The following is a 17411-nucleotide window of genomic DNA, read 5'->3' as shown; positions in this document are numbered from 1 at the left end:
TCTAGAATAACCATGATTTCCTTGTCATTAAGAGATCTGTTAGCGGGGAGAGGAGGAGAAGTTTTATCTGGATGAGTTACAGATCATATGGTGCAACTGAGCGCTTGCTTTTTCTTTTTTTTTTTTCCTTCCCTTGAAATTCACAACACTGGACTTTGGTTTGGATATGAAACGATTGGATAGTTTCAAACTCCTGTCTGCACCGAGCAGCTCAGTGCTTCCAGATGGTTTCAATAAGCATCCCAGAAGTGTCGCATCAGCAGCCGATGGCCTGGGCTGCGCGCGTCTCCTCTCCATTTTGAGTCACTTGCAGGAAGGGAAAGCAGAAGACAAAATTATTCACTTGATGGAGTTGTTTTTTTTTTTTTCATCCTTATCCTCTGTTTGTCTTGTGCATTTTGTTTCTGAGCCTGAATGCGGCGTTATGTTTAAACGTGCACGTGGCATTCAGAGGATCGCTTTAAACAGATGGGCAGAAGGGGCTGGAAGCCTTTGTTGTGCTCTGTCTGGGCTGAGCCTGCGTTCTGCATCTCCTCTGCGTGCCTGTGTGTCCACAGGGCTGTGTGCAGGGCAGGATTTCTACCCTGAAACAATGCAGCAAAAGCCCCACCTAACATGGGAAGGGAGTGATGGCCTCCCAAGTGGGAGTATGTCTGGCCCATTATCTGCTGTTTGTTTATATTATGATGTGGGGTTTTTGTGTGCTTTTTTCTTTTTCTTTTCCTCCCCCCAGCAGTCCAAGATGGGTGGAAATTAAGATGAGATGAACTTCGGGTGCTTGCAGTCGTCACTGGCCTCCTGATCTTGGCTGTGAGTCAGGAACATAACCACAGAAAAAAACTCTTGGAACAAATTAGGGATTTGGAAGCTTAAAATTGAGAAGAGAGGGGAGAGACAGGGATTTTTCTTACAGGTTTATTTGTTTTCTGTTGATCATTTCACTTTGTGGCTGAAAGCACAGAGCATCCAAGTGGATCAGTTGGCATTAGCTTCCTGATCCGCGCTAGATCAAAGCACGGTACTTGTGGAGGATGGCAGGTCTTCCTGAGTCACAGGCAGGGCACAGACACAAGTCCTGGGAGTCACCTGGCCAGCCCTTTCAACCTGCCTGCAATGTGCACCTGAAGTTTCTGCTCCCTGCTGCCCCATGGCAGTGTATGCTGGGTTACCTGTGGCTTTCAACCATACAAAGATGCTCCTGCCTAGCTTAGAAAAACTGTCCTCCTCTTCTTGATTTCCTGCTGTGAAGGTTGCACATCTCCCAGTTCATCTCTCCACCTCCTTTGGCCACAGACATTTCTCATTTCTCCTTACCTTTGGGAAGGGGGAGTGAGTGTGTGTGCAGCCACAAACGACATGGGGGTGGTGCAGCTAAGAGCTGACCTATCTCACATCTCCTGAAATATGCACCAGTCGTAATGCTCAGTGGCAATCTCCCAGTTGTGAGAGAGGCCCTGTGATTAAAGGTGAAGTGCATTAAAGTGAAGCACAGAGCTGTGAAGTTGTCCCTTGGGTGAATCTTGACCAGTGGATGAGAAGCCTTACATGCCAACAGAGTGATGTGAAAATAAAGTTAAACTGCTGTATTGGTTAAAAAATATATATGGGTGCTACATAACAAACAGTAGAGCATCATTAAGGCATGGTGACTGCTGCAGATTCCTTTACCTGACCTGAATTCACACGCTTTGTTTATAGGTTCCTGTCTTGTAAATTTAGATTTGAGGAAATCCCAGCCTTTTATGGTAGTGTTTGAGGGGCTGGAATGCTGTCACAGCCATTTCTGATTCCTCATCTTGATGGGCACGTGATTACTGGGATTCATTACATGTAGAGAAAACCAGTGACTCCAGAAAGTCCCCAGAGCACTACCACATTTTGTGTATGTCCTAATACTGAAAGCAGAAGCTTTGTTTGTTACTGGGAAGAACAGAGTCATTGGCTGAGCTCTCGCGCTGGGGATGTTGGAGCAGGGGAGACCTAAGAGGAGATCCTTCCAGTTGGCTGTGGGCTGGGGACATGAAGCTTTGGGTTGTGAGGGTGAGCCTGCAGCCTCGTGAGAGCGGGGTGGGATGCCTTGCAGTGACTAGGTAAGAGCCACGTGCCGGGAGGAGGTGACACGCTGTGTCCCTGCGCTGCTTCAGCATGGAGGTCTTCCTCACATCTGTGCCAGTGCTGAGCCTGGTCACTGCACCACCGAGCAGTGAGGTAATGATGGCCCTCAGCTGGGACATCGTTATCATCCAGCGTCATTTCCTGCTGGATCCAGAGGGTAATTAGGCTTTTGCATGATCTGACTCTATAGACTGGAGGTGTCACACGCAGCGTAGCCCAAAAGAATGCCTACCGTTTCTGCAAACTTCCATTTTTCATTATTTTACCAAGGACGTGTGTGTGTGAGTCAGTCCCTGTGTAACTCACGGGCAAGCTTCAGTTTGGATGGACAGAAGAGCAGATAGCACTAGAAAGTGAGGAGCTCCAGCACGGTGGGATCTCTGGATTTAGGTCTGCTTTGGAAGAGTTTTCTTGCATTCATGTGCTGCAAACTCATTCTGATCCGCAGTGGAAGCATCCACCAGCTGTTGGTTAGGATGGCTTTTTGAGATCTGCAATTAAATGTTGGTTTGATAGCAGTGGTTCCAACATCTGCGTCTCCTGCTTTGCAACATAAGTTGAACAATCCCTCTGTTTCCAGCTTTCTCCCCAAACCAAAGCAGCAAGTTTCCTCAGTGCAAACTCCTGCACTCTGATCCAACCCGAGCCCCCTCCTTTCCCTTTTTCTTCTCTTTTTCTATTTTTTTTTTTTTTTTAAACCGCCCCCGTTCTCTTTTCAATCAGTGAATGAGAGAATGTCTAAAGCCAGGGAAGGATGGAAACATTTTCTCCTTGGTGAGGTCAGGGTGGGGTGGAAAGCAGAGGGGGCTGCGAGGGGGCAGTTTGAAAACAGGAAACCATGTGGCAGCATGCATGCAGGGCCCAGCTGATGTGAATGAGCTATTGAGAGGGGAGAGACTTGCTGCCTAGCCCAGCGCTAGAAAAACTGAGAAACCCTGTGTGTTTGCCCTTTTTTTTTTTTCCTCAAAGGAAAAAAAGCTCTGCTTCTCAGAATAAAAGAGATAAACTTATATTTTCCTCAGTAAGAGTTACTGAAATCTTTTGCTTTTTTTTTTTGGGGGGGGGGGGTAACACTGATTGAATCATAAGTTTCCATCCTCATTTTGGGGAAGCGCTGAGACTGAATTTGTCTGTCTGTCTGTCATCTACCTGGTCCCAGGGCAGGGGGAAACACAGCCGTCCTCCCTCTCCTCGCCTCTCCCAAAACGCGTCCCTTCAATTCTCCATCTTTGTATCGAGCAAACACGCTGAGAGCCTGAAGCAGGAGGCGCAAGGAGCTGCTGATGGAAAGCTGCTGCTTTTTCTTCCTCCACTCCCATCTTTTTTTTTTCTTTTTTTTTTTTTTCTTTTCTTTCTTTCTGAGGAGATGAATCATGCTTCCACAACTGTAAAGACATTTTCAAAGCTGAGAACGCTGGTGGTGCAGTACTAAAAAGGCAAGTAGGGCCGTCCCAGCTCAGGCCAGGAGGGAGTGGCTTTATTTCATTATTTTCTTTCCTTTTGCCCCGTGCTGTCATTAGAAATTTAAACTTAACGCAAAACCCAGCCCTCCTGCCTGCTCGGCTGAACGGCAGACGGACTCAAAAGGAAGAAAACACCTTTTTTTATTGTTTCTTTCACATCTTTGTGTGCTGAAAGAAAACTCACATTGGTGACAGTATTTACTTTGGATACAGTGATCGACTTTTTTCCTTTTTTTTTTTTTTTTTTTTTTCCTTCTGAATCAGACACGTCGTGGCTGAGCCTTCCTTCTGCTTTTCTCCCTTGGAGCATCAGGGTTCCTATCGCATCTGTCTGGCTTTTGTTCTCTATCAGAATTTTTATTCTGATGCTTTTCGGATATCAAAGTTGTCTGGAAAACTTTTAATTATTCATATAACAGGAAGGCTGACACCATTCTTAGCAGCTACAAAAGAAGTAATAATCATATGTATAAAGCTCTCTCGATATACCTTCTGTTTTCTATAAGTTCCTGTGTTTGTATAAGCAAATCTGTTCCAAGAAGACTTTATCAACTGGTCGCAGCTCTGGGATTTTCTTTTTCCTGTTGAGAGGCTCGGAGCGGCGGGGACTTCTCTGAGCGTGTGGCCAGGAGCACAGCAGGCACTCTGGGGTTCATGGTGGGCTCTGCTCCCTACACTTTGCCTCTGCTCACGGCCCTTTGGACAAAATGTACGAACGGCACAAGAGGCGGTACAGCCTGTGCGACATCTCCAAGGTGGACAGGACTGTAGATGTGGTGTTGTTAAAGGTATGGTGGTTGTTTACGTTGCTTATCCTGCTCCTTCTCTCGGGTGCTGCAGGGTTCAGGAGGAGCTTGCGCCCTTCAGCATGCGGACGGGTTGCAGTCGTGAGCATGAAGTGGTTTGCTGTTATCTCAGAATTATCTGAGCATGCAACCACACTTCCAGAGAACCATTCTGGCCGTCTTCCGCCCGGTCTTCTCTCCCCCTTAAACACTCCTGTTGTATTTTACAAACCTCACAAGTCACAGGTGTTTTTACTGTGCCGTTCAGTCAAGGATTTTCAATCCCAGTGTTCATTTTTGGAGTGAAATGTGGCCCCCCCACCCCTTTCCCCAAAGATATATCCTGCTGGAAAAGGCACGGTGGATCCTCCCTCGCCTCTGTTTTTTGTTTGAAAGGTGTTGTTCTTGTTGTTCGGGTGTGAATTTTGTTGGAAGGTTGGTCAGAGCAAGAGCCGGGAGCAGCTCTTGGCTAATTGTCCCAGCGTTCCTTCACTAATCTAAAATTAGCAAGCGCTCCACCAAATGGCACAGTGGCAGTCTGGGAATGTCTTCTCCCTCACAGCTTTTTGGAGCTTCAGCAGTTTCCTGGCAAAGTGGATGGAAATCGGAAAGCAGCCAGAGAGACTGCAAAACACAGCTTGCCTCTGATATCTTAACTCCTGAACGAGTGTTTCTTTCTGCCAGTCTCTTCTTCTCTGTCTGTTTCCTTTTCTTAGCAGAGGCAGTGGATTTCTGCACCACCATGGAGCTGCTTTTGCATGGGTTTTGCTGTGTGCCCGTTTTCAGGGCTGGTACAAAGACTGAAGAGATACATATTTTTATCTTCAGTGATCCTGGCTCTAATTCACATGCACTAGAGTGGACCTAACACTTCTTAAGTTAATTAGCATTGTTTAGGTATGAAAGTTCTTCTTTTTACTTTAATTGAATGAATCATTTGGTGGTTTTTTGGTTTTTTTTTTTTTTGTTTTGTTCTTGTGTGTTGTGTGTATGTGACACCAAGCAGAAATAACTACAACTAGCTTTCTGTACCAACTTGATCCTGTTGAGTAATGTTTGAACCTTTATTTAATGTTTGAATCCCGTGGGATTCAATCTCTAGATAAACCTTATGAGTCATTAAGAGCTGTGGACATACTGTGCACACACTACTTGTGTCGAATCACTGCTTAATGAGACTGGGAAAAGAGGTATTCCTGACAACTTTGGTTGCAAATATAAAAAAGACAATCTCTTTCTTCATAAAGAGTATCTGGATGCCTTGGTTGAATGTAATTCACTATAATTATCTGACTTCAGTATTTCTGATGTCATTAGTTCCCTAAATTACTTTTTGTTCAGCAAAGCTTAGATTTTATAACAAAGTATGGCTCTTGTTAGTTCCCACTAGTATTTTCCTAATTGCGTTTCAAAACTGTGGGTTATGATGTCTGTTCCTGCAAATGACTCAGTGTCCATACATGTGTGCATGTGTGCACGCATTGCTGCTCTGAACATCGGCTGTAAATAGTGCAAATGTTTAAAATAGAGGGTGCTAGTGACAGCTTCGTTACAAGCAGCTTAATCTTGTTATTTAGTCATTCTTATGTTTTAGCTGGTTTCTATAGCATAACCAGTAGATTAAATTAAATTTTGATGATCCAGGGATCTAAGCCAGCATTAGACTGCGTCAGTGGCAGATCATCTCTTGACGTTAATGGGAGCTGGATCAGACCCTTAACGAGAGAGCTATTTGAGGTTTGCTTTTTTTTCTTTGGTTGGTTTTGTTTTAAATTAAAATACTTATCTAGGTCACCATATTTCAGTGTGTAGACTTTTCTTAAGTGTCAAACATTGAATAGTAAATAAATATCCTTACAGCAAAACCGAGTCTCCATTTACAGTGTTTGATTGGAATGAAACTGGAACAAGGCACCTGTTAAGTGCCTGACACCTTTCAGTTTGGCCTTGTGTAAGCTGCCTTTTCTTTGGTTGGTAGGTGAATTTGTTTCTTTTCTTCATTTGAAGATGAGGAACTCAGTAATCATGACATAGGAAAGAAAAACAGCTGATGGGGAAGACAACTGGAACAAGTTGTGAACAAAGAATGTCTTTTGTCATTTTGGCTGCTATATGTTTATAGATGGTATTTTCATAGAACCACAGAATCATTTGAATTGGAAGGGACCCCTGAAGGCCATCTGGTCCGGCTCCCCTGCAGTGAACAGAGACACCTACAGCTGATCAGGTGCTCAGAGCCCCATCCAGCCTGATACAGTTGCAAAAGAATTTTGGATCCTACCAGCTATTTTGCAATGCGTGTGCCTTCTTAAGGATTGCTATGTTGGGGCTAAAATTTTCCGTGTTTAGATTGTGCCTGAAAAAGTGGTTTGTAAAGTTACAAAAAAAAAAAGCCCTCAGCAATTTTGAGGGCTGATGCACACAGTTATTTTTTGCTTTAAGATATGTTCTTCTTCCTCCCCACACATGAGCACAAGAGGCAGTGGGTAAATCCATGTCTTAGCTTGCTGTTGAGGGTAGAATTTCATCTTTACTGTAGCTCTTTTTGCTGCTCCAGCAATGCAAACACGATGTTCTTGGTTATTGACCACAGTGGTTTGCCACTGTACAGAAAGCCCTAGTTGATGCAGAAATGGCATAACAATTTGACATCATCTTTCCTTCTGAGATCGCATTGCAGCAGATGAAGAAGGTGTGGGTTGGGTGGGATATCTCCTTGCTGAATGATTAATTGAGCCCCAGTCAGCTCCAGGCTGACCAGGGTAAAGCAGTAAGTGCTGTGTTATTCCTAGGCCCAAAATGGGAAGTCTGAATGGGCCCGGTGTGAGTTGGCAGCTGTATCCCATGTGGTGCCTGCCACCACAAATAAAGCTGTCTGGGGACAGAGTACAGATACCACCAGAGCTGGCACCTTGCAAGTACATGCAGTTAGAGAAGTGTCCAAATCTGGATGACAAGCCTGTTCTTTGCAGTTAGAGAATAAGAAATTGGCTTGTTTTGAGAATGGGAGACTGAGCAATCACAACTGGAAATGTGTTTTTTTTTTTCCATTTTTTTCATTGATCCTGTCTACATTACAGCTCTGTAGATGAATGCTCAAGCTGTTACTGGTAAGCAGAATGTCTTAAGTAGGGAAAAAAGTTTTCAGTTAGCTGCCCTTTGGATAAACAGCTCTCACTGAGCTGCACCATCTTCTTTCCTGCTTTGGGGCCTGGGGCTGAGGGAAGCACTGTCCTTTGTCATTGAATTTTGTGGCCCTAAAGCGAATCTAAACTTTAATCCTGAAAACAGTGTCTACCCACAGTGATTTTGTTCCTGAAGGGTTCAGTATTAAGAGGTGTATTTATTACGATGCAGAGAACTTTATTTGTTCATGCCTCGTGTAGAACTAGAACAGGGAGGATAGCTTAAATGAAATGGAAGGGTTTTCACACAAACATTTATGCGCCCAAGGTTAATTGCTCCCATTTTTAGTCAGGACTTGTTATTTTTTATGTAAAGCCATTGTTCTTGTATTCAAAGCTTAATTAAAGGTTGTTATTAACAGAACTCTAATTCTGCTACTGGTGGAAGATCCCCCAGTGCCAAGGGCGGAAAATGTTCTTGGGCAAAGATGCTCACTTTCTCATTTGGGACTTTGCCAGGAAGAAAAGCGTACTCTAGGAATTCAGCAGTGCCCTTATACCACAAAGTGCTAATTTATTCAGCCATTTAATGTGTTCTGTGGTTGTAGGAGCTTCTTCCTTTAGTGTTCTTTTCAGCACTGTGTGCTAGTTGCTGTGAGCAAGGACCTCCATGAAAAATTGTTGTACCTATGCTGGCATTCAATAAAGGTAGAAGGTTTGATGTAGTGTATTGACTACACTGGGTGATAAATAGATAATAGGAAAGTGTTGTCACTTTGTCCTTTTTGAGATACATTGGAGGATGGTCTCTGTGTCCTTCATCCACACTGTAAAACCTTCCAGTAAGCCTAAGGCAAGAAAATACGCAGGGAATTACAATATCTATCTATCTATCTAAAACTGTAAGTAAATTGATATGTCCCAATGCTATGTGGAAAGGTGATTATCCAAGCATCGCTTTGAATTTTTGCTCTTGAGCTTTGTGCAGGTGCAATTTGTTTGTATCAGTGGCTGCTGAAGGAGGAAATCCTTTTCCAGGTGCCCCATCCCTCACACTGCTCTTCCAAGAGTTTTGCAGGATCTTAAAAGGTGTTTGATTTTTTTTTTTTTTTTTGAAGGGGATGAATTAGCTTTAATTCATAGTTCAGGAATTAAAAAGCAACAACCAGATTATTCTGTTACCAATGAAGCTGTAAAGTTAGAAGTTTGTTAGAAGAAACATTGAAAAGAGTATCCCAGTATCCCTACAGGAATTTTTTTGAGCAAAGTTCCTAAAGAAAAGTTTAGATTTGCATTAAAACTTTTGAAACAGTTTTATCATTTCTGATTATGGAACAGATTAGTTATAATTGCAATTAAAGTTTAATTTTTGCTTTTCTAATTCTTCTATAGGTTATTCAAATCTTTTCTAATGTCTGTTACTGCTCAGTGTGGTGCACAAGTACTTAATGATACAGCAAGCAAGCTCAAATTACTCTATTAAATATTTTCCTTTATGCTAGATTGGAAGCTGGAAAAAAAAAAGAAAAGGAGAGAGAAATGGAAACTTATAAAATTAGGACAAAGTTAAAACAATGTGGAAAGAAGATGAATCTCTAGAGATTTGCTAGGAAACGAAAATTAAAATCATGTTCCTTCTGCTCAGGGATGTTTGGTGCTGATTTATACTGGTAACTGTGATGGTGACAAGTGCAAACTTTCAAAGCAGGAGAAGATTTCCTGAGAGGTCAGTGTGTTCTTGTTGTGAAATGGAAGCGCTGTCAGAAGAGTTTAGATGAAATCAGGGGGAGGAAGAAAAGGGCTTTGCTATGGTTATCACCCCATCTAAATCTTCTGAGTTACAGGAAGGTCTGGCAGGTTTGAGAAGCTCCAGTGCCTGCCTTGGAAGGGAAGCTCTCATATGGGGGCAGTCCCTTGTAGGAGGCTGCGAAGGGCATGATAACTGGTCCCCAAAAGCCAGCGCAGCAGAAGTGAGGAGAGGCAACTTTGAAATGTCATCTGAGGAGGAGGAACAGATTCTGTGGGCAGACTCTGAGAGGACTGGAAAGGGTTAGAGAACTCCCCCGGACAGATGGGTGTGCGGGGGAAAGGAAGGAAGAGCCGGGGGAGATGCTGAATAGGAAGTAGAGGGAATAGAGGCTGGCGGTCACTAATAGCTCCCACATGATGGAGAACATCGCGGCCTGTTTGGCTCGCAGATTGTCTAGTGCTGTCCTTTTCTTATGCAAAGAGGCTTCTGTACTAAGTCACGTCGAGTTTCAAATTAAACGTCTGCAGGAAAATGTCTCTGAGATTCAGGAAATTCAGGCGTGCGTGCCCAGAATGAACAGCACAACTGTCTGCTGCCTGCAGCCCCAGCTGCTGTCCTGAAGCTCTCTTTGGACATTCGGTCTGCTAGCGTTTCACAGGCACACAGAAAACCCTCTGGGATTCACTTTTTGGTGCCTGGGGACATGCTCCCATGATTCATTCAGAGTCTGAGCTGCAGATAAACACAGTCAGGCTTCGGCATGGAAAAATAACTGGTTCTCTCCTTGGCATGCTTTCAGATGCTGCATATTGAAGCTCTGTTCCCAGGGACTGTTTCTTATTGCCTTCTGCCATCTGATCACCGCATCCTCTCTGCTCGTACCACGGCGATGTGGGATGCCCAGCAGCAATAGGCTATAATCAGTGTGGGCATAGTGGAAAGCAAGGGGTTTTTTTATTGTCTTCTGTGGCCGTCAGCCTGAGGTCCTGTTGTCAAGCTTCTCTTGTGGCTGAATAAGGGCTAAGGGGGAAATAGGGAGGAATAGTTTTGTTATGTATGAGATACATGTGTCTGCAAAGTTCCAAAGCAACCTCATTTCTGATTATTTCATACTAATACATCCCCCTACCCTGGTGATCAGGTGCTTTTATGATGGCATTTTCCCTGCAGCCCATGCTGTCTGCACCCTCAGTTCAGCTGCTGAGGAGGGAATGCAGTACTCAGTGTTCTGCAATGTATGATGGGTTTTGTGTTTTCGGTATCTGTGGACCACCCAGTTTCCTGAGAGCTGCAGTAAACCTCCCTCAAATCCTGTCTGGTCTCTTTTTGGCATAGGGAACGCTTATGTATAGTAGTGGTTTCCTTTGTTAGTGTTTTGGTGGTAATTACTCTTATTCCTGAATTTGGGCTGCTGAGATAAATATTTCATAATGCTTCATTTTGTGCATAATCATGTACGTTTGAAAGAATACCTTAAACTTCAGTGTTACTTTCTCATTACTGCTTTTTCTAGAAAAAAAAAAAAAAAAAAGCAGACATTTTCAATACTTGGCAAAGGATAGAGCTGGCTGGGTAATGGGAAAAATATTCAAATCTTTTTTGAAAAAATGCCAATGTCTATAATGCATTTTCAGGGAATGACTCAACTGGTTCTATTAAAGGAAAAAATATAACATTAATTCAGCCTAATTTAATATGTTCTACCACAGTCACTGGGTTATAAACAGTCTTGAATCTTCTAATTCTTTGCTTGCTTTCTGATAATTATTGGATAGAGTGCTTCATTATCATTTTCCAGAAGTGCATGTTAATATAAACTAAGAGCAGTTTCCATTAATTTGATGGAGCAACATCGGTGTAAGAGTAAGAAGAATGAGACTCAGAGTGTTCAGGAAAGAGTAACTTGCAAGCCATTCAGAAGGAGGCAGAATTTGATTTTATATCAAGATGGATCATTGGTTCATTTATGTGAACTTGAGCAGATTTGCATTTATCCTCCCATGTATGTTCAGACTCAATGTCTAGATGTGCCTTTAATTATCTGTACTCCAAAGTAGACTGTGCTCTGGCTCAAGAGAAAAGAATATTAATCTGATATTTACTGACTTTACAGCTCTTCTAAGACTGAAAAATATGTATAGACTGTGGTGAAGTTTAATTGCTGAGGCTAGATACCCCTGAGCCTTGTGAACGGGCTGGTTCTTCCACTGAAACGATCAGAAAGGTGACCCACAGTCTATGCAACATTTAAAGCTAAATGGCTTTGTCACTTTGGAAAATAAGAAATCCTTCTTTTTATTATTTACTTTAAAAAACCTGCCTTTCCGCTGCCTCTTTCACTCTGCACCCTTTGTTAATGTATCTGTGACTATCTGCTGATGAAGGTGCTGTACTGAAGCCCATGTGTGTGTGCAACTGGTGAAATGGTGTGGGGCAGCAGAAAAGAGAGAAGATGGGTATGCATGTGTGTGCAAATGTATATGTTTGAGCAGTGGTGCAGGAAAAGACTTGAGATGTGTATGCATAGGAGAGTCTGATGAGGATCTTATATTAATGTATATATGAGGATTCAAGGAGCAGAGGCAGGGAGCAATTAATGGGAAGAAAAACAGGCTGCGGAATACCTGGAAGCAGGGATGGATGCCCAGGGCTCTGCATCAATTCACCTTGAGGCCTCACTCTGGTAGAGCATGAGGCCTTTGGTTCTCCTGGGAAACTCATTTTTCTCCTCTCAGACCTTCCTGAGCATGAGCTGCTGGCTGGGAAGGTCATGGCATCCTCTCTGCTGGAGGATTTTACAGGCGTGTTGCACAAAGGCCTCTCAGATTGTAGCCAAGCTTGACTTGGAGCAGCACAAGGGGACTAAGTGATTTGTCAAGGGCCCTTCCAACCCCATTTTGTCATCGCAGAAGTATGGAGGGGGACAAAACCTGATCAAGAAATATGTAGTGCAGAAAGCAGTCGACAGGTCTTGGGGGAGTGCTGGCTTTGTTGGGAGCTCAACGGAGGCCCTGGAGGAGACTCTCCATTGCAGAGCAGTGGGTGCAGGCCAGGCTGGGACAGCAATACTGTGCTCATCAGGTCATGAGAAGAGGAGGAGGAAGGTGGGTTCTTAGAGCAGTGAGCCCCATCAGGAGTAGAAGAGTTCTGAGATAAGGGATAAGAGTCTGGCGAGGAGGGGCAGGATGACTAAGGAAATTTGGTGACAGATTAGAGGCAAAAAAGCAAAAATTCTGTCTGTCAGAGAAGAGGGAAAGGAAAGCCAAAGAGAGGGTAGGAGAAACATTTGTCATGTGAAGTAGGGCAAGTCATCCGTTTGAGCAACTATTTAGCTAGAACGTGTGAGACCCTGTGTGTTGAAGCAAGTGAGGAGCAGCCAGGAGGGACGGGAAACAACTTCTGGGTTTGGTCTCAATGGGATTTGTGTTTGGAAAATGTGTTCATTTAGGAAGAACAGCCAAACTGCTGAAGACGAGAGAGCAGAGGGGTTTGCAGACCAGTTATAGACAAAAGCAGTGAGAAACGTGTGTTGGGTGAGCCAAGGGCCATGGATAATCCAGCAGACTTCAGGGTCAAAAAGATGGACTGAAGAACCTAAGTGAGGAAGAGTAAAGCACAGGAAGAAGGCTGAGCACAGATCAGTCATCCCTACTGAAAGAATGGAAGTTACAGACAGGATGAGGAGCAGTGTGTGAAATGATAAGGCTGATGTTGAAATAAAGCATGTGATGTTTCAGTGTTAAAATGGGATTTTCTAACACAGTCATCGCTGCAGTTAATGCAAACATGTGAAGTCAGATGTACAAAGTGCTTCTGGTTCTCACCATGACTTGGACACTTCTGTAGCCCTCATTTCTATATTATCAGAGCTCCCTGCCATCTTTAAGGTAATTTCACTTGGAGCAGTACGGGAAGTAAGAAATTACTATTCTTTAGATAGTGAACTGAGAAAGTAGGGGAGTATCGTGCCTGCAGTCCCACTACAAATGAAGTGAGAACTGAAGCCAGGTTTCTTGAGTTCTCCACTAGTAGCTTAAACTCTGGCTCATCCTTTCTCTGAACTCCTGCCTTGAGCGGGAGCCACTTCTCCATCATACTTTCCACAGAGAAACACAGTTTTTGGCATACTGTAGTGCTTTGTTTAGCGATACTGAAGAAAATAATGGCAAATTACTTTTGCGATTATTATTTTTATAATGGAATTAAGCCATAACTATATATCCACTGGTCGATGCAGAATTAAGTTGCAGAAGAGGCTAATGGGGATGATAGCAAAAGCAGCCTTTCTTTTTTTTTTTTTAATTTGCTTGTTGCATTTTCTTTCAGATAAATCGTGAAAGCTGGTGCTCACTGGAGCCATGTCCTGACTCTTCGCTGCTGGAGCGCAAGCGGACAGGAGAGTCTCCAGGTAAGCTGTGGGTTCTTGGCCAGCTGCATTCAGTAGAGCATCCCTCTTGCTTTCCTCGACTTTTCTTTCCTTTTTTTTTCTTCTTTAGTCATCCTAACCTCAATGGAAAAAAATATATGAGCTAAAGAAAATGTGTAACAAGTCTATGAGTCATTGTTAGTACAGAGTTGCAGCACTTGCAGTGAGCTGAGTGGTGTGTCACCTTCTTAATTGTGCACTTGAAATGTTTCAGTATTTCAGTTTTCTATCAGATTTTAGACATGTGATGGAGAAAACAGACGTGTTTTCTAGTCAAAATGATAATATAATAAAAGGAAAAAAACTCAAAATTTTAAATTCTCTTAATCCATATTCAGATGAAGATTAGTGGCTTCCATGGGGTTTTTGCTTATTTATTTATTTTTTTCCTAAAAGTTCCCATGATTTCCAGACTTCAGGAAACAGAAAGGCAGTTCAGAGCCATCGTTCCCACACCCTGCCCACTAGTCCTGCATGCTGGCGGGTGCTCTCTGTCTCTTCCACAGGGACAGAAAATCTCGTCTGGCAAGTTTCAAAGAGGGGTTCGTGTCCAAGATAGGAAAAAAAAACCCGCGTTTCCTTTCACTGAATCATGCGTGTTCAAAACAAATACAGTAATTTACCGGAGCTCTGAGTAGACACTTTGCTTAGACTTTTCACTGAGTACTTGTTTTACTGTCATTATGAGTAGAAATCTCACCTGAACCTCCTTCAATTTATCTGAGATGTTTGAAAGAAAAATGGAGATGGAATCACTACTGAATTGAAATTCAAATCTCATCTTTTCAGAGTATGGGCTAGGAAGTGACATTTTGGGTGACTGACCTGAAGGGCTTATTCTAGCTAGAAGTCCTAACTCCCATTGAAGTGAAATAAGCCCTTCTTTTCCTTTTTTCCTTTTTTCCTTTTTTCCTTTTTTCCTTTTTTCCTTTTTTCCTTTTTTCCTTTTTTCCTTTTTTCCTTTTTTCCTTTTTTCCTTTTTTCCTTTTTTCCTTTTTTCCTTTTTTCCTTTTTTCCTTTTTTCCTTTTTTCCTTTTTTCCTTTTTTCCTTTTTTCCTTTTCATAAAAAATGCTGTGACTTACAGGTTAGGATAGTCGTGATCAGTGAATAGCTATTTTGCAAGTGTTTTACAAGAGAGCCTGCAGTATCATCACTCTGCTTCTTTACTAATTATTTCCCTGCATCCCTTTAGTGTATGTATGGTGTTTTTATGCTTTGGACTTTTTGTGCTCCATTTGGCTGCAAAATTACTTGTGCTCGTTTGACTTGATGAATTTATAATCACACAGACATGGGTCAATATTAGTTATGTACTTATTATCTGATACAATATTGTGCTATAGAAATATATGTAGTATACAATCAGCTATATTTGCAGACATAAATTAATAATTACTGTAGTACATCAGTAGTACATGTCTATAACACATTGAGGCAAGTTTGAAGATGACAAGGGAAATGTGCTTTTGTCTGACTGCAGCAGCAGGAAGAGCTCAGGCTCTGCAAGTGCTGGCAATCCAGAAATAATGCAATGACTGCTCACATGTCCCACTGTAGTCATGCCCTGGCACCTTTCTAATATGACATATGTTAAGGTACACAACTTGAAAGGGAATTACAACTTTTTCACCTGCTGAATAGTCCTGCAGTAATCAGTTGTAAGGAGACAGTCCTCAAATCTTGGAGGAAAACTTCAGGAATTGTAGCTTCTCATTTTCTGCACATGCTTTGGAGATGCATTGCAGCTACTTAGCTATCAGTGAGGAATAAGAGGGCTCAGCCCCACGTTGGAGGCTATGAGGCTTTGGAAGATGTACATAAAGGAGTTGTTTGGAAATTTTCATCCTAGGGCTTTTTACTGTGTAACTTTTTTCTTCTGTGTTATGTGGAGAAGTGTGTTGCCATCTTGTCCTTACTGCATGCAACTGCACAGACAAACGGATAAATGTAGTAATGCAATAAATGAGGTGTGTGCAGTGATGGGGGCTGGTCCACATGCCCCAGTGCTGTGACAGTGCTGTCAGCAGGGCTTGGAGGGTCATGGGTGGGAGCAAGAGAGAGACAGAGGTCAGCATTGTGCAATGTGTGCGTGGTTCAAAACAGCAGAGGCCAACAAACTGAGAAAAGGGGGGAGAGGGGAGAATTCATATATCCTCCTGAAACAAATAAGGTGAAGTAAGGAGATGAACACCTCAGTGCAGAGGAGGGGAGATGTGGGGTTCCCCCGCCTCTCTCTGCTCCTCCTTGCCTTCCCAGCCCTCTTCCACCCCTCACTGTCACTCGCTGGTTCCTGCCGGGCCTCTCACTGCTGCTGTGATTTATCGGCTGGGTGAGGTATCCGTTCGTTGGTGCATCTGGACCGTCCCTGCTCATTTTCCACTGGAACGTGGCTCAAGCTCCTTTGTTTTTCAGTCTGGGCTTGGACAAGCTCTGCCAGCTGCCAGCTGGCCAGCCGGCCGCATCCTGGCCCGCTCCCTTACAGCCGCTCCGTCTCAACTTTGCTTTTCCCTTCTTTTTTTTTTTTCTTTTTTTTCCTTTCTCTCCCCTCTCCCTTATCCTCCTCGATTATGGAAAAGCAGTTCAGATTTTCCAGGTTTACTGAACGGGGAAAAGGCTGAGGGAACACTTGCACCTTTTCCAACAAGTGCTTTTCCAGTTCTCCCCGGCGTGGAAACTCCTGAGAAGGGAGGTGATGGGGTTTCCAGCCAGCTTCACCATCCCTGCGGCCTCGGGGCAGCACCTTTGCCTCCATCCCTTCCACAGGGAAGGGAAAAAAAGTGGCTTCGAGCTACCCAACCCAAACCTGTATTCCCTGTGTTGATGTGTGAGCCTGCCACAGCCAAGGATGGAGTTTTATCGGCTATTATTTAAGAGCAAACAAATGTTTTATTGCCCTGGCTCCTCTGAAGGAAGCCAAATTTGTTTTGGAGGCATCTTGTTTAGATACAGTGGGTTGAAAAATAACACTTTTTTTTTTTTTCTCTTAAATACTAATAATCAGCAAGTATTCTTAACTGGGAGAAAAGAATGTTCAGTTGATGCCAAAATTGACATTAATACCTCTGCCTGCAGGCTGAAAAAAAGTGAAATGATATATTGGCATTATGGATGCAGGCACATAGCCCTTAAGGTTTTTGGAAGGAATGGACTTTCTCAATGGCTGGGTGCATTTCTGTGCTGCTCATCACCCCGCTACAAACAGCTGGAAGTATTTGAAATGGAAGGAAGAGATGCGATATGCTTAGATTTAAATGTCAGCAGCTACAAAAGCTTGTGAAATTGAAATAAGTGCCCAATTTTTGAATCTTTAAAAAGTAAAACTTGTCATAGAAGCCTCACTGTTACTTTTCCAGTGGGAAATATAGAAGAAGCAATCAACTAATGGACTGATGAGCATTTCAAAAGCACCTTGGCATTTAAATGTTAGAGGAAATTAATTGTTTTTAATTGAGAAAGTTAATATTGTTGACTTAGATGTTTACTGAATATAAATCTAATTTGGCAGTCGCTGCAGTCAATAAGAAAAATAATATCCTGTTATGCTCAGTGTGAGGTACTGACATGTAGCGTATCAGTTTATTTATATGCTCACGTCTGTTTAATGCAGAGTTGTCTGTGCAATGTACTTCAGTGGTGCATTCCTAGCCTTCAGAAAAATGAGTTTTTAACTCTTGAATAAATTAATATTTTTTTGTTTTGTTTTGTTTTTAAGAGGTGAACTCAATTTATAAAGCTGTGCTTGCTGT

At 42.9% G+C, this 17411-nt stretch overlaps 1 protein-coding gene across 9 annotated transcripts in view; it reads left to right on the top strand.

The window, feature by feature from the left end:
• Positions 1–17411, top strand: part of AKAP13 (A-kinase anchoring protein 13) — a 199102-nt gene that overhangs the window by 125280 nt on the left and 56411 nt on the right. For 8 of the 9 annotated variants that reach the window (XM_085234171.1, XM_085234170.1, XM_085234174.1 and 5 more), the window contains one exon: positions 13565–13646. In XM_085234171.1, the coding sequence (XP_085090297.1) occupies positions 13565–13646 (82 nt within the window). Of the gene's footprint in view, positions 1–3640; positions 4367–13564; positions 13647–17411 lie in introns of those variants that run through there. The other variant, XM_085234176.1, reaches the window with a different exon arrangement.

Source organism: Meleagris gallopavo, chromosome 12 (assembly GCF_905368555.1).
Source record: "Meleagris gallopavo chromosome 12, MGAL_WU_HG_1.1, whole genome shotgun sequence".
In the NCBI taxonomy this organism is placed as follows: domain Eukaryota; kingdom Metazoa; phylum Chordata; class Aves; order Galliformes; family Phasianidae; genus Meleagris; species Meleagris gallopavo.
This window is presented reverse-complemented; position numbering and strand designations above follow the sequence as displayed.